This window comes from Pteropus medius, unplaced genomic scaffold (genome assembly GCF_902729225.1).
Source record: "Pteropus medius unplaced genomic scaffold, Ma_sr-lr_union100, whole genome shotgun sequence".
Classification (NCBI taxonomy): domain Eukaryota; kingdom Metazoa; phylum Chordata; class Mammalia; order Chiroptera; family Pteropodidae; genus Pteropus; species Pteropus medius.
The window spans coordinates 11,566,502-11,582,242 of NW_024349804.1; the positions used below are offsets into that span (position 1 = coordinate 11,566,502).

General features: G+C 46.6%; 1 protein-coding gene across 1 annotated transcript in view; it reads left to right on the plus strand.

The window, feature by feature from the left end:
• STK32B (serine/threonine kinase 32B) overlaps positions 1–15,741 on the plus strand; it is a 196,772-nt gene that overhangs the window by 108,412 nt on the left and 72,619 nt on the right. The window contains exon 4 of the mRNA XM_039838219.1: positions 15,537–15,710. Coding sequence (XP_039694153.1) covers positions 15,537–15,710 — 174 coding nt within the window. The remainder of the gene's footprint in view (positions 1–15,536; positions 15,711–15,741) is intronic.

Consider the following 15,741-nt stretch of genomic DNA (forward strand, 5'->3'; position numbering starts at 1 on the left):
CTAAGCCCCGCTGTCCCTGGAAGGGCAGTGGCAGCTGCCCAGCAGCCTGCAGCTCTGCCACGTGCCTTTAGGGGACAGAGCTGGGAGGGTGGCTGGGGCTCCGGGAGTGGCTGGAGGCGTGCGGCTGGGAGGTCTCCGGGGACGCCGTGCAGGAGAGTGGGTGGCTGGGAGCCATCCATCCCGATTGCCAAAAACCTGTGGGCTGAACACACTCCGTAGCCACGAAGGAGGGTGAGTCAATTTCTCTGATGTCATTTATCGCTCCAGAGGGCGGGATGTAAAGACAGTCGCACTCCGATGTTTCTCTGTGTGTTTGGACACGGTTTTGTCACTCCATTCCACACCTCTCTCCTGACGTGCGAGGTTCTGGCTGGCCTGGCCCCTGCCTGTCCCGCCCCACCCCGCCCCTCACGCCATGCCAGCCTCTCGGCCCTCACTCTGCTTTGCGACCTGCTAAGCTCATTCTCCATGCAGGCCTTTGTACTTGTGGACCCCTCTGCCTGGAAGGCCCTTCCCTAAGCCCTCTGCCTCCCCCTCAGCTCCCTCAACAGTCGCTTCGCATCCTCCTGCTCAGAGACGCGTCCCCCGACCACAGCCTATGAGGTCCTCTCGCTTTTCTTCCGGTCCCTGTCGCTCTCTCTCATTCGCCTCAGGCCACCTGGAATTCCCTCATTATGTATTTCCTTTTTGCTTCACGTTGGTTGGCTGTCATCCCCCACTAGACTCTAAGCTTCGTGAGTGCAGGAGGCTTTCTGTCCTGCTCACTCTACGCTCCGGACACCTAGATCATCCCACAGTTAGTTAGTAATTCCATAAACATTCCTTCTGGAAAGTCGACTCTATCAGAAAGTAGGCTAAAGGCTTCTGCTTCCGGTCAGTATGGAGTAAAGAGACAAGATTTCCTTCCTGCCTGAAAGAATCAAAACAGGAAAAATATATGAAGCATTGGGAGACATGACGATTTATTATAGCTGTATTCTGTGTGTTCGAAAAGTGAGGTCGAAAACATAGCAATACAGGAAATACTCCCCCAGTCTATTCTATGAGTCCACCATTACCCCGATGTAAAAACCAAACAAAGCCAAAAAAGTAACAGGAAAAAAAAAAAAAGAGACATGACAAAAAAAGAAAGCTGTAGACCCCTGTCCCTCAGGGTCATAGATGAAAAAGTTTTAGAAAATCAAATCCAACAGTCTATAAAAAGGAAAATACATCATTTCCAAGGGATATTTATCCCAGGAATTCAAGGTTGGGTTCACATTTGAAAACTAATCATTGTAATTCACTATATAAATAGACTTAAAAAAGAAGAAAGATAGGATCATCTTCATAGGTTCAGAAGCAGTACTGACCAAGTCCCGCATTTGTCCCTGGCAAAAGCCGTTAACAGACTTGGAGGAGAAGCAACTTCCTCACCCAATAAAGGTCATCGACAGGAAACCTACAGATGTCGTGTTTAATGGGGACAATTGAATGCTTTCCTCCTCAATTCTGAAGCAAAGCAAGAATATCCATTCTTGACGTGTCCATTAAATATTATGCTGGAGGCTTCAGCCAGTGCAATAAGGCAAGAAAAAGAAATAAGAAGCATTCCGATCGGAAAGAACAGATAAAATGCCCTTTATCTGCACATGGCATGATTATGTTGTTTACATAGAAAATTGGATAGAATCTACAAAGAAAATACTAGAAATAAGCATTGAACTTATCGGGTTTCAGACAAGCTTAATATATAAAATTAATTGGTTTTTTTATGTACAGGTGCTCCTCGACTTATGATGGAGTTATGTCCCGATAAACCCATCCTAAGTTGAAAATACTGTAAGTTGAAAATGCATTTAATACCCTTAATCTACTGAACTTCACAGCTTGGCCTCACCCACCTTAAACGTGCTCGGAACACTCACGCGAGCCCACAGTGGGGCCACTATCTTGAGTTTCACCTCAGGAGTGACTGACTTCCTCTTCTCCTTCTCACCAGAAGCAGGAGACACAGATGGGCGTTTTGTAGACATCCCAGAATGGATGCGAAAACACAAAACCCGGTGTCCAGAAAACTCCAGTAACGCAGTTCACTGTAAAGTATTGGCTGTTGACTCTCGTGACTGCGTGGCTGACTGGGAGTGAGGTTCAAGGCCACTGCCCAGCACCATGAGAGAGTGTCCTATGATGTATCACTAGCCCAGGGAAAAAAAAATCAAAATTAAAAGTACAGTTTCTACTGAGTGCGTATCACTTCTACGCCCTCATAAAGTTGAAAAATCCTAAGTCGGGGACCATCTGGGCTCGTGATAAATCATTAGAAATTTAATTTTTAAAGTACCATATATAATAACATCAAAAATACGAAATACTTAGAGTTGAATCTGAATAAACATGGAGAAGACCTATACATTGAATACCACAAGACATTGCTGAGAGGAAGAAGACGTCAGAAAATGGAGAGAGATACTTTCTTAATCGGTCTGAAGACTTAATACTGCCGAGGGCTCAGTTCTCCTCAAATGGATCTGGAGATCCAACATACCCTCCATCAAACTCCCAGCAAGTTTTTAGGAAGAAATCGACAAACTGGATCTAAAATATACATGGAAGTGGAAAGCTCTTGGAATAGTGAAAATAACTTTAAAAATTGAGAACATGGTTACGAAACTAATACTACTGGATTCCAAGACTTATTATAAATATACGGTAATCAGAATAGTGTTTTATTGCCATGGAGATAGACAAATGGGTCAATGAAGCAGAAGAGAGTCCAACCGAAAATAGACCCACAAATACACGGTCAATTGATTGTTGGCAAGACTCCTACCCTCATGGAGCTGACCTAATGGGGAGGCCGGGCGGAGACAATATGCGGATAAAACAAATAAACCAAATGTATGATGTCAAATGGTGACGATGGTCCAACTTAGTGACCTGCTCTCTCTCCTTCATGTTCTTTCATTTTCTCAGAGATAGAGCGATTCGATTCTGTTCCAGCTTGTCAGGTCATATTTTATGGTAGATAATTGTTTTCCAGTCATGATTTCAAGAGTGTGTGGTTTTCATTTGACTTGAAACTGTCACTAATCGATTTTGATGCAAATGCCTTCTTACTGCGGTCTGTTTGGGGCGCTGTGTAACCCAGCCCATGGAGGAGCATAGAGGAGGGCTTCTCGGAGGGGGTGCATGCTCTTCCAGGATTGTTTAACCCCTGCACCATCCCTCCGAAGCCCCACGAATCCTTCGCATGCTAACTCTCATCCACCCTTCACGCCTTAGCTCCGATGTTGTCTTCGTGTCTGCCGTGATTATATCCTCACCAATTTCTGCAGCCACCGGTGGAGAGTGGGGAACACAGCAAGAATGGATGGAGGTGTGAAGAGGGCTTGAAGGCTGAGTCGAAGAAGTTCTGGGGGCCCCCTGTGGGGAGAAGCACCACGTGAGCAGTTCCCACTGAATACAGCGGGGGCCCAGGTCCCTGGGGAGATACGAAAGAGGGGCCTGGAGGAAAAGGCAGGGCCCACACTTGAGAAGTCAAGGAGAGCCTCACGAAGGGTTTTCAACGAGACCGGGACCGGGACCGCTTTTGCAGCTAGACAGCGATTGCCCCAGCTCTCCTTGGTGCCCCAGCACGCCACGTCTGTCACCTCCTGGAGGTGCCCCAGAGCTTCTCTTCTAAGAACAAAGTGAGAACACAGCCCACATTTTCAAAGACATTTTTGACATTTTATCAAGTTGTGATGCCTTTTGAAAAATTACACGGACTTGTTAAAATGGACATCTTACTTTGGGGAACGCAGCCAGGAGCCCGCTCTCAATATGCCGCCCTTGCTACTCAAAGGTTCCACTCTGAGCCCTTCCCGGGGGACTGCCACTTAAAGACAGAGAATTTGATGCTTCCAGAGTCTCTGATGTTGAATCTTGAAGGAATTCGATGAAAGGATTGTTATGCGTCCTGGGGCAGCTTCTTTGCTGAGAAGAAAACCAAGGGACTTAAAACACAGGCAGATTCTTTTTCTTTCATTTATTATTTTAACAGAATACTGATTGTGTCTGTTTTTCAAACTGCTTCCACATCTTCTCATATGCATTTCATATCAACCCTGTGATTTTTTATTATCTTTACAATAATCATATTACAAAGAGGGTAAATGCAACTCGGAGCCTTGAAGGACTTGCCCAGAGACGCACAGCTGGTGAACGGTAGGATGTAGTCTCCACCCCTGCTCTGTGCGAATGCTCAGCTCTTGCGTGTTCCTGCAGCACCAGCTTGCCTCATGGCGAGAACAGAAGCCTATAGGGTTTTCTAGCTTCCTTGTAAATCGGCTCATATAGGAGGACACTATAAATACTTGTTTAGTAGCCGTGCATTTGGACTCATTCCCACCGGTGTGAGTGCCAGACGTTGGAACTGCTGCGGAATGCTCTGGATGAACTTTGATTGCATTAATTTTGTTCTCTCTGACTCCAAATCTTTGTAACAAATGTGGCCATTCAAAAGCCAACAGGTTTGTTTGTTTTTGTATTTAAAAAAAAAATAGGATATACCAAGCACATTCAGTTTCGCTTTGTAGGGCGATCGTGTTGTAGACACGGACCGCAGAGAGAATCCATGCACGTCGTTGACCCAGTCAATGTGTTCTTTTTCAAATTGCCTTAGAACATTAGAACTCTACGAGCAGACAGTAGCCATTTTCGTGGGGTGCCAGTGGATCAGGCAAAGCAGACATTGAGAAGCCGAGGCGGTTCTTTGCTTGCTTGTGAGCATGCTCTCAGATGCAGGCGTCTCCATTGGCAACAGGTGGTAACTCTTTTCACCTGCCAGGTACTGGGATGTGAACATTAATGGGAGTTGTTTCACCCCATCCCTCAGCGGATATTCATTATTCAGTTGTTCAAAGGATCAATAAGTAAGTGACCCACGGACCATTTTTAATGCTCGATGTGACACTCTACCGCATACCCACCATCCTGAGCATCGGCAAAGAAGATGAAGCCACTGATGGGCTCTGGAAAAAAAAAAATTTCACGTGTGAATTTGAAACCCCAAGTACTGGGGCTTGGATATAATTGTTTATATTGGTACAGAGGAGTGCTGCTGTATAAAAAATATAAAAACACCAGTGATAAACCGAGCGACGCATTTTACGTATAGGTACAATTACATTAAATCTACATTAAAAAAAGAAGACAAAGATAAACACAAAATTTTCCTAATGGTAGTTCCGTCTGGGGCAGGGGCTGGGGGAGGATGCAGCTGAGGAAAGGCCTGTGAAGACTTAGTTCCATCGGTCAGATTCTGTGGGGGGTTATTTATTGTGGCAAAATACACACGTAAAGTTTAGCGTCTTAACCATTTTTGAGTGTGTGGTCCAGTGGTGTTCAGAACACTCACGTTATTGTGCAGCCATCACCACCGTCATCCCCAGAGCTTTCCTCCTCTTGCAGCTCTGAAGCCGGGTGCCCATCAGGCGATGACCCCCCAGTCCCCTTCCTCTCCAGCCCCCAGCAACCACCACGCTTGTTTCTGTCTCTGTGATTTTGACTAAGTATCTTGTATAAGTGGAATTACGCAGTATTTGTCTTGTCGTGACTGGCTTATTTCAGTTAGCATAATGTCCTCAAGTTCCATCCACATTACAGGACGTGTCAGAATTTTCTTCCTCTTTAAGGCTGACAGATGAGGAGGGCCTTCGTTCTGTCATTTTTCTCTTTGTTTTATATGTGCCATATAGCTTTTTGTCCCTCGATTCCTTCGTTACTGTCTTTTGTGTTTAGTTAATATTCTGCAGTGAAACTTTTAACTTCCTGTCTCATTGCCTTTTGTGTATACCCTGCGGTTATTTTCTTTGTGGTGACCGTGGGGGATACGGTTAATGTACTAAAGTTATAAAACTCTGATTTGGATGTACAGCAGTTTAACTTCAATAACGTAAACAGACTCCGCTCTGTTACATTCCCATCGCCCTCCTTCCTGGTGTCCATGTTCCAAAATTACATCTTTAGACATTGTGTGTCCAAAGCATAAACTAATACACTTTTAAAAAATATATGTCTCCTAAATTATATAGAAAATAAAATGTAGCGTTATAAACAAAAGTTACCATAATACTTTTAGGCTAACAGTTGCTTAAATTTTTTTTAATCTCTTAAATCATGTGGAAAACAAAAAACGGGGTGCAAGCTGTTGCTATGACAATACTAGGCTTCGTGATGGCTCATGTGTTTGCCTTTATTGAGATCTTTATTTCTTCATGTGGCTTCAAGTTGCCGTCTAGTATCCCTTCATTTTATCTTGCAAGACTCCCTTGAGCTTCTCTCGCAGGGCAGGGCAGGTGGTAATGAACTCCCTCAGCTTTTGATTATTTGGGAAGTCATTTTCTCCCTCACTTTCGAAGGAGTGTTTTTGCTGGATATAGGATTCTTCATTGACTGTTCTTTTTCCTTTGAGCACCTTGACTATGTCAGCCCCCTGGCTTCTGGCCTCCAAAATTCTGATGAGATGTCGCTAATAATCTTACTGAGGACTCTGTGTGTGACAAGTCACCTCTCTCTTCCTGCTTTCAAGATTTTATCTTGGTCTCTGACCTTCGACCGTTTGATTATCATATGTTTGAGTGTGGGTCTCTTTTAATTCACACGAATGGAGTGTGTTGAGCTTATTCGATTTTTATATTCATGTGTTTCATCGTATTTGGGAAGCTTTCGGCCATTATATCTTCAAATATTTTTTCTGCTTCTTTCTCTCTCTTTTCTCTCTTTGGGACTCCGATGATGTGTGTGTTGGTTCACTAGATTGTATCCCATAGGTCTTGATGCTCTTACTTTTTTCCAATTTTTTCTTTCTGTTACTTGGATTCGATAATTTCCATTGTCCTATCTTCAAGTTTCCTGATTCTCTTGCTTGCTCAAAACCACTTTTGAATTCTTCTGAATTTTTTATTTCGTAACTGAAATGTACTTTTCAGCTCCAGAATTTCCTTTAGGTTTCTTTTTAGGTTTTCTATCTCTTTATTGATATTTCCACTTTTTCATATATCATTTTCTGTACTTTCTCCACATCTTCCTTTAGTTCTTTGAGCATCTTTAAGAGCATTGTTTTAAAGTCTTCGTCTAGTAGAGCTGCCATCAAATCTTTTTACAGAGACGGTTTCTGTTGGTTTCTTTTTTGTCCATCGAATGGGGTATACTTTCTCGTTTCTTTGTATGCTTTGTGGTTTTCTGCTGAAAACCAGGCATTTGACTCTAACAAGATGGTACCTCTGGAGTGAAATGCTTCCTGCTCTCCAGGTTCTGTTTTTGACTTTTGCTGTTTTTTCTGTTTTGGTTGTTGTAGGCTGTCGCTGTGCCACGGATCGGTCAGCTTGAGGTGTTAGCTTAAGGCTTTCTCAGGATTTTCGCGACCCAGTGCCTTTCCCTGTGCATGCATGATGACTTCCTGATTTCCTCCATATATGTGGTTTTAAAATTCCTTAGTATTTAATGTCTGGCTCACAAAAGAAGAAGAAAAGAAAAATGAAGGAGGAATAAAAACATGAGTACTGGCTCTTTAAATCCCCTGAACTCACTTAAGCCAGAGGGAGAGGGGCTTGCAGAAATTGGGGGAGATGCAGCAACAATGGGCACCCACCTCCTCGTATGCATTTTTGTGATCAAAAGCACAGATCTCCAATATTTGGAGGACAGAATCCTCTTGGCCCAAGCTGTCTCTTCAAGCTGTGTACGAGCTGCTCCTGGAACACATGCCCGGCTGACTCCCCTGGAGCTGAGGGTTGGAGATGGGTATGAATAAAGGAATGGGTAGCCCCACTGTGCTAAGAGCTGAAATTGACCAAACTTAACTGCAATTTACCATCCAAGACTTCTCCCGGAAGTTGCAAGCCTTCAACAGACTCCGGAGTTCCAGAATGGTCATATCAGAAAGATTCTACCATGCAATTGTTGTCTAAGTGGGGAGACAGATTCCTGGTGCTTCCTATGCAGCCATCTTCCCAGATGATATTCTATTTTTTAAGTTGAGAAGTGGCTACACACGCTATGTTACTTAATAATCTCAGGTACCTGTAATAAATTTTATATATTTTTTGTCTGAAATATTTTTAAATTATAACAAATTGAACAAGATTAAAATAAAAATAAAATTTAATTCTAAAACACAGGTCTAAAAAAGACTAGGTAGCAATAAAAGAAAGGATTTAGAGGAAGGATGATCACAGTAAAAATATTCAATTGTCCCTGTATGTTTTTAAAAAGGAAAGTAGAGATGTTTTTTAATCCAATGCCTCATTAAGTAAGGTATGGCTGTTGAAATTTAAATGTAAGCACTCGCGTGGTTATTTCTTTCTTGCCTCTTTCACTTAATCTATCCGTGAGATCCTGCCATTTTGTTGCATGCGGCATTAGTTCCATTGTGTGTGTGTGTGTGTGTGTGTGTTTATGTGTGTATAAAGAATGAGACCGCTCATTATTGGCTTTTATAAATAATCTTGCTCCGAGCATCTTTGTGCATGTATGTTGGTAAATATACGTGAACCTTTTTGTTGGGTATATACAAAGGAGCGACATCGCTGGATCATTGAGCATATGCATATCCTGCTTAATGAGAGCTGCCAAAGAGTTTCCCAGAGTGTTCGACCAGTTCACACTCTAATCAACAGTGCGTGAGGGTCAGGGTCGGCCCGCATCTTCAACATCCTTAACATTGTCCGTTCTTCGTCTTTTAGCCATTGTGTTGAGTGTGATGAGATATCACATGTTCATTTTAATTTTAATTTCTCTGATATCTAAGGCCACACATTTTTTATATATTTATTAGCGATTTGTATATCCTTCCCCACACCGTGGTTTGTTTTTTTTGTTTTTGTTTTTGTTTTTTTTTGAGCACCCGTTCATCTCTTGCCCACATTTCTTTCAGTTTAAATGGATGAATTCAATTCAGTTTGTCTTTATTTTTGACTAGGTACATTCATGTGGTCCATAATTCAAAAGGTCCAAAGGGTATATAGTGAAAACCCTTCTTCTGTGTCCAGACACTGGGCCGTCTAGCGATCCTGCCGGTCTCGTGAATGTCACTCCAGGGATATCAATACTACATATATCATCATCCCCTTTTTACAAATCATGCTTCCACTTTTCACGCAAATCGTGGTATAGTCAACAGTGTTGCTCATGTTGCTTTTTTTGGTAACAGTTTCATTGAGATACGAATTCATCTGCCATAAAATTCACCTTTTTCAAAGGCTTCGTTCCATGGTTTTTTGGTATAGGCACAGAGTTGCACGACCGTCACCATGATCGAATTTGAGTTCTAATTTGTCACCTCCCCTAAAACAAATTTCATACCTATCAGGCATGGCTCCTTATTCCCTGAACACTCCCTGCCCCCGGAAGCCACTAATCTACTTTGTCTCTATGGGCTTACCTCTTCCACAAAAATGAATCATACAGTGCGGGCCTTTTGTGACTCATTTGTTTCATGTAGCATGGTGCTCTCAGGGTTCACCCATGCCGTAGCAGGTATCAGTGCTTTGCTCCTTTTTATGGCTGAATAATCTTCCACTGTGTAATGTCCCGTATTTAGTTGATCCGTCCTTCCGATGGCCATTTGGTTGTTCCGACTGTTTGCCCATTATGGATAATGCTACTGTGAACGAATTTTGGACAAGTTTGCGTGTGGACAAATGTTTTCAGTTCTCTCGGGTATATATTTAGGAGTAGAAGTGCCGGGTCACGTGGTCACTCCTCGTTTAACATTCTGAGGAACTGCTGAACTGTTTTTTCAGTGGCGACACCATTTTGTATCCCAGCAGCAATGGATGAAGCTTCTCCAAGTTCTGGTCGACATGTGCCATTATCTTGTTCTTTTAAACTATCCTAATGGGTGTGAAATGGCACCTTATTGTGATTTTGAATTAAATGTCCGTACTTACTAATGATGCTGAACGTCACGCCTTGTACTTATCAGCCATTTGTATATCTTCTTTGGAGAACTATCTATTCAAATCTTTTGCCCAATTTTAAATTAGATTGTCTTTTTATTGTTGAGGTATAAGAGTTCTTTATTCTGAATAAATGTCCCTTATAAGAGATATGATTTGCAAATAATTTCTATTCTGTGGGTTGTGTTTTCACTCTTTTGATAGTATCCTTTGAAGCACACAATTTTTTAATTTCGATGACATCCTATTTATCTGTTTGTTTTTTTTTTTCTTTTGTTACTTGTGCTTTTGGTGTCATATCCAAGAAATCATTACCTAATCCAGTGATCGGGTCATAAAGATCTACACCCTCGTATTTTTTTCCTAATAGTTTTAAAGTTTTAGCTTTATATGAAAGTCTGTGATCTATTAATACATTAAAAATTAAAATTGAATTAATTTTGTATATGATGACAGATAAGGGTTCAGCTTCATTCTTTTGCACGTGGATATTTAGTTGTTCCGGCATCGTTTGTTGAAAAGATTATTCTTTCCCTTAGTGTCTTAGCCTTCCGGTCAGAGTCAATTGATCATAAATGTCAGGGTTTATTTCCGTGGTCTCAGTTCTGTTCCATGGATCTGTATGTCTGTCCTTACGCAGCTGGGTTATTGCAGCTCACTTTTGACCATGGAAGGGTGTGTCCCTTTACTTTTACTTCTGTCTAGATTGTTTTGGTTATTATGGATCTCTTGCATTTCCATATGAATTTTAGTATCGGCTTGCAGTTTCTGCACAAATTGCAGCTGGCATTTTGATAGGTATCGCATTGAATCCATAGATGAACTAGGGGAGTATTGCCCTCTGAACATTTAGTGTTTTGATCCATGAACATTTTCATTTTTTCCTGTCTTGGTCTGAAGGTGTCTGGGGCCGGGCGAGATGAAGTCGGAGGGGGAGTCGGGCGCGGTGTTGTCACTCAGTGTTCCTCCCACTTTCCCGCCCCGTCTGTCACGTGTGCTCCTGTGTGTTTTCATGCACGCTCGATGCGGCTGGCCTGAGCTGCAGGCCTCCCGAGGCGGGTGGCAGAGGACGTGACATGCTGCTGCGGAAGGCGCCTGACCTCGTGATCGTGGGCGAGTCAGCCTCTCTCGGCCTCGGTCTCCTCCACTGGAGAAGTGAGGGTGATGATGCCCGCCTCCCACGCTTACCCAGGATAAGTGTTGAGGGGTGACCGGGGGTCTGAGGAGCACCCCTCTTGTGTACCTGAGTTTGGAACCAGTCGAGCGGGATGACAGAGCAGGGCGCCGCCGTCTGCAGGCGGGTCCGCAGCACGGAAGGACCTCGGAAGGGCCGCGCTGAGCCCATCGCAACTCCTTCCCGCTTGCTCATCAGATAGCTGACTTCCACTCTCTGGCGGGAATGGGGGCGCTGTGGACAGGCCAGGGGCGTCATTCTCGGGCTAGTGGGAGATCCTGGTCTTTGTGCCCAGAGGCCAAAGGAAAAGGGGTCTCCTGTAAGCAATGACAGAACAAAAGCCGACACGGAGCTTTCCCTCCCCGCTGGCCTCCCCTCCCCCAAGCCTGCTGCGGTGGGCGCGATCGGCGGACTCACGTGTCACGGGGATACGTGTGCTTCGGGTGGTCGTGACCCATTCATTCCTCAGTGTGAACGATGCTTCTGGCAAAGCGCAGGGGGACGATGCCGAACAAGCCAGAAACGCACAGAGTTCGCTGGCTGGTGGGGACAAGAGACCAGGAGTGAGGGGGCCCCCGAGACGGGACGACCGCGCCGCCGGAGCCTCACGCTCGAGTTCTAGATGCTGGAGAGGGAGGGACTGTCTCGGTTCCGCTCCCAGCTCCGCCCTTTCCTGGCCGTGTCACCTGGGAGACTGAGCCCTTAACCTCAGTCCCGGTGTCCAGCTCTGCTAAAGGCAGCACGAACCACCTGCCTCGGCGTTGTTGGGAGAAAGAAACAAGTTAATATGCACAGAGCACGGTGCGCAGTGCCAGGTGTGTGGCGGGCACCACGTCCGTGCCGGGTACCACGTCCGTGCCAGCTATTTCTATCATGAGGCACAAGAAGGGGAGAAGGCATTGCTCCAAGGTTCGGGGAGGTTTCTAACAGAGGGAGCATCAGTCCGCGGCCCCGCGGACACTGGGGCCTGGCAGTCCTTTGTGGGGGGGCCTGTCCTGTGCATTGTGGGATGTTTCGCATCCTGGCTCCCTGGCTTCTACCCACTAGGTGCCAGTAGCGCCCCTCCCAGTTGACAACCCAAAGTGTCTTCAGATAGTGTCAAATGTCTCCAAGCAGCAAAGTCACCCCAAGTGGAGAATCACTGCCCTAAACCGAGAAGGGACTGAGGGGCCAGAGCAAAGTGCTGGGAACGGGGCATCGTGAGCGGAGCTAGCAGTGAGAGCGTGATGACATCGAGTCTCCTTGGGGATGTGGGGTCCATGGCACGGGGCGGAAAACGTATCTGCAGCAATGGGTTATGTCTGTGTCATGGCACGTGGCATCAACTCCAGCCCCTTATAGTGATCCCACACTCAGGCGAACTAGGCAGTGATCCCACCTAATCCAGCTTCTGGCTCAGGGTCTGAGCGTGGTCGAGGCCTACGGCGTGGCCGCTGGTGTGTGCCTGAGTCACACTGGTGAGGACCCCCAAGGACACCTGCTGTGTTCTCTAAAGTTGCCCTGTCATTAAGAAGCTCCTTCGTGAGCACAATGCCCAGACCGCTTTGCTTTGGCCCCATGAGGCCCCGCTTTCACAGAATTGAACTTCGAACTCGGTCCACCTCAAAGAACATCATACAGAGAACCATCCCTGTTGAACTTGCTCCTCTCTTTAGAGCCATGTCACATAGGTCAGAGTCCCCCATGTAAATGGCCATCTCCATAAGAACCCAGGGGGAGAGATGGATTCCCTTTGGCTTAATAATCAGGAATAATCGTTTTTTCCTAAACAATTGGTTTTTTTCCACTTTGACCCTAAGTCATGAGGCTGATCATGCTTCTCGCTCTGCTCTGATTACTGGGAAGGTGAGACGTATTTATGGCCTGTTTCGGGAAAGGGTGCCAGACCTCTGGGCGTGAATCGGGCTATCTTTGTACTTTCTATTTGCTTGATTTCTTTCTTTATTCTTTAACCTGATCTATGGCTGACTTATTCTTAATTTTGTCATATTGTATGTATTTCACAAGTCATTTTTAATCCTTTTTTGGAACAAAGTAGGGAATTGGTAAATTTCTTAAAATTTATCAGACAGACATTGAGTTCTTCAGACTGGCCTTTTCCAATGTCCAGGTCAAGGCGGACGCCTTCCCAGTTCCTGGCCACTTTCGATCTTGCAAAGTGAGCCTCATTACCCAGACTTCTCCGCAGGTCAGCGTTCCTGCGATGGGGCATAGGTTTCTCATTTGGGACTCACTCTCGTCATTTCCATGACAATGTGCAGCATGAGAACATAATTGTAATTCCGGTCCGAAAGGAAGCAGAAGGAACAATGGCACAAAGCTGTGGAATAGCGCAGAACTTCAGAGAGAGAAACGAAAGGTCGTCCTCTGCTCTCGGATGACACTGAGTCCCTTTGGGAATGTAGAGTCCATGGCCCAGGGCCAACACTTGGACCTGCAGTAAGAAAAAGCCAGACCCTGAGTTGCTGCTCAAATTATTGTCCTCTTTGCATTTCGAATTTCCTCTTTAGAATTCATTCCGGTCTGCAAGTTTCTCTCGTGAAAATTCATGTTGCTCCCCCAGAGTTCTGATTGAGTGAGATGCCCTCTGACCGTTTAGCTGTGAATCGAGGGTGCGGAATGCACTGGTTATCAATGCAATGTTTCAATCACCTGTCGACTGTTAGAATACAAATCGAGCATCTGTAGGAGGCATACCATAGCCGATTCCTGTAATTTCTTGAGCATCTAAACCCTTCTCTCCGTTAGCAAATACATGGAAAGATGTATCAGAGGATGCTTTCAGTTCCAAGTGACAGGAGCTTCAGTCAAAGCACAGTCTTCGCCTCTGTGACTCTGCCCAAGCTGGACCCACCCCTCCAACAGGGCCTGTCTCTGTGTTTGGCTTTCAGCCCTGCTTCCTGTCTTTACCTTCACTCCACAGGTGGGTCTTGTCCGATTTGGGGGCAAGAGGATCCAGCTTCCTAGTCCTGGTCTCTAGCCTGGCAAACCTAGAGGAACAGGTTTTTCTCGCTGATCTCAGGGAGCATCCATGGCATCCTGATGAAATGCGCAGGGCCAGAGGGACAGCTGTCCACATGTCGGGTCATTTCCTTGCTCATCCCTTTGTCGGGGGCCGGGGCGGGGGGAGCAAGACCCGTCTCAGAGCTCCATCAGGATCGCTGTGAGGACAGGGTCCCAGGTGAGTTGGAAGTAGGGGACGGAGGGCGTGTGAGACCAGACTCTACAAGCAAGCGACGCCTCTCGTAACCTCTTCTTGAACAGACAAAATCCACTTCCTCCTGCGAGGCCAGTATCACCACGACGCCCGAACTGAGTCAGGCAAGAGGATCAGGGTGCGTAGGAAAATGTGAGCGAGTATCATTTGGACCATTCGATGCAAAAATCCTAAATGAAGTACCCTAGAATCCCCCATCCCGTATGCATGTGGCGCTGTCACCTTTCCTGTGACCGAATCGAGCGGCAGGTTCCCCTCCCCGGGCTGCAAGCCCAGGTCAAGAAACACCGCAGCATCCCAGCAGTGTGCCCTGTGAGAGTCCCCAGATCCGGGTTCTGGTCCCCGTCCTGTCATTGAGTCACTGGGTCCCTTCTCCCCTCTGGGCCTCAGTTTCCCCTTTCATCGAATGCATGAGGAGGATGGCCCAGCTGACCCAGGTCTAATATTCGGAGCTCTGAGACCCGGGTCTGAGCTCTGTGCCAACGTTGTCATTCTGTGATTAAATCTCATGACGCCCGTCTTACGTTCCAGGGTTCTCTATGGGAGGTGACACCATCTATGACGTCGTGGTTCTGCTTTACAGCTGCTTAACCCCATTCTACATGTTGGCCCTTCGGTTCTTAAAAAGCCTAAATGCAATTTTCAAAACTGTGTCAGTTTTCTGTTGTTCAGAGGGCTGGGGGAATCCAGCCCTCCGAACAACAGAAAACTTACTGGCTTGAAACGCGACGATTCCGTTATCCATGTTCCGTGCGGTGACTGGGCTCCGCTGGGCAGTTCACCGGCTCCCGTGAGGTCGGCAGGGGCGGCAGTGGGACACCCCGTGGCTGTCACGGCTGCGCGGCTGCGGCCGTCGCCCAGAGCACCTCCGTTTCCCTGGTTTCCATGCCCGGGCGCTCGGACTCTGGCTGGGCTCCGAGGGGCAGTTCTGCGGCCTGGCCTTGGGCGCGCCAGCGTCGCCGCAGTCAGGGGCTGCAGAAGGAGGCGGCGGGTGGGAGCGGCACGTGTGGGGACTGGAGGAATCGTGGCGGCGGGAGGGGCGCATCTTTGGAGACTGGCTACTGCAGGTCCTAAAAACGTCGAATCCAGGGATCTGCTAAAAACAAAGTAATACTTTGGAGCCTCGTAGTGGTCAGAATGCCAGAGGCCAGGGACCGGGCCATGTGGACAGCGGACACTGGGGCCCTCCCCATCCTTAACCACTGTGTCCCCCGCGCCCCAGGTACTCCTTCCAGGACGAGGAGGACATGTTCATGGTCGTGGACCTGCAGCTGGGCGGGGACCTGCGCTACCACCTGCAGCAGAACGTCCAGTTCTCGGAGGCGGCCGTGAAGCTCTACGTGTGCGAGCTGGCGCTGGCCCTGGACTACCTGCAGCGGCGCCACATCATCCACAGGTGAGGCGGGCAGCGCGGGGGGCGGGGAGGG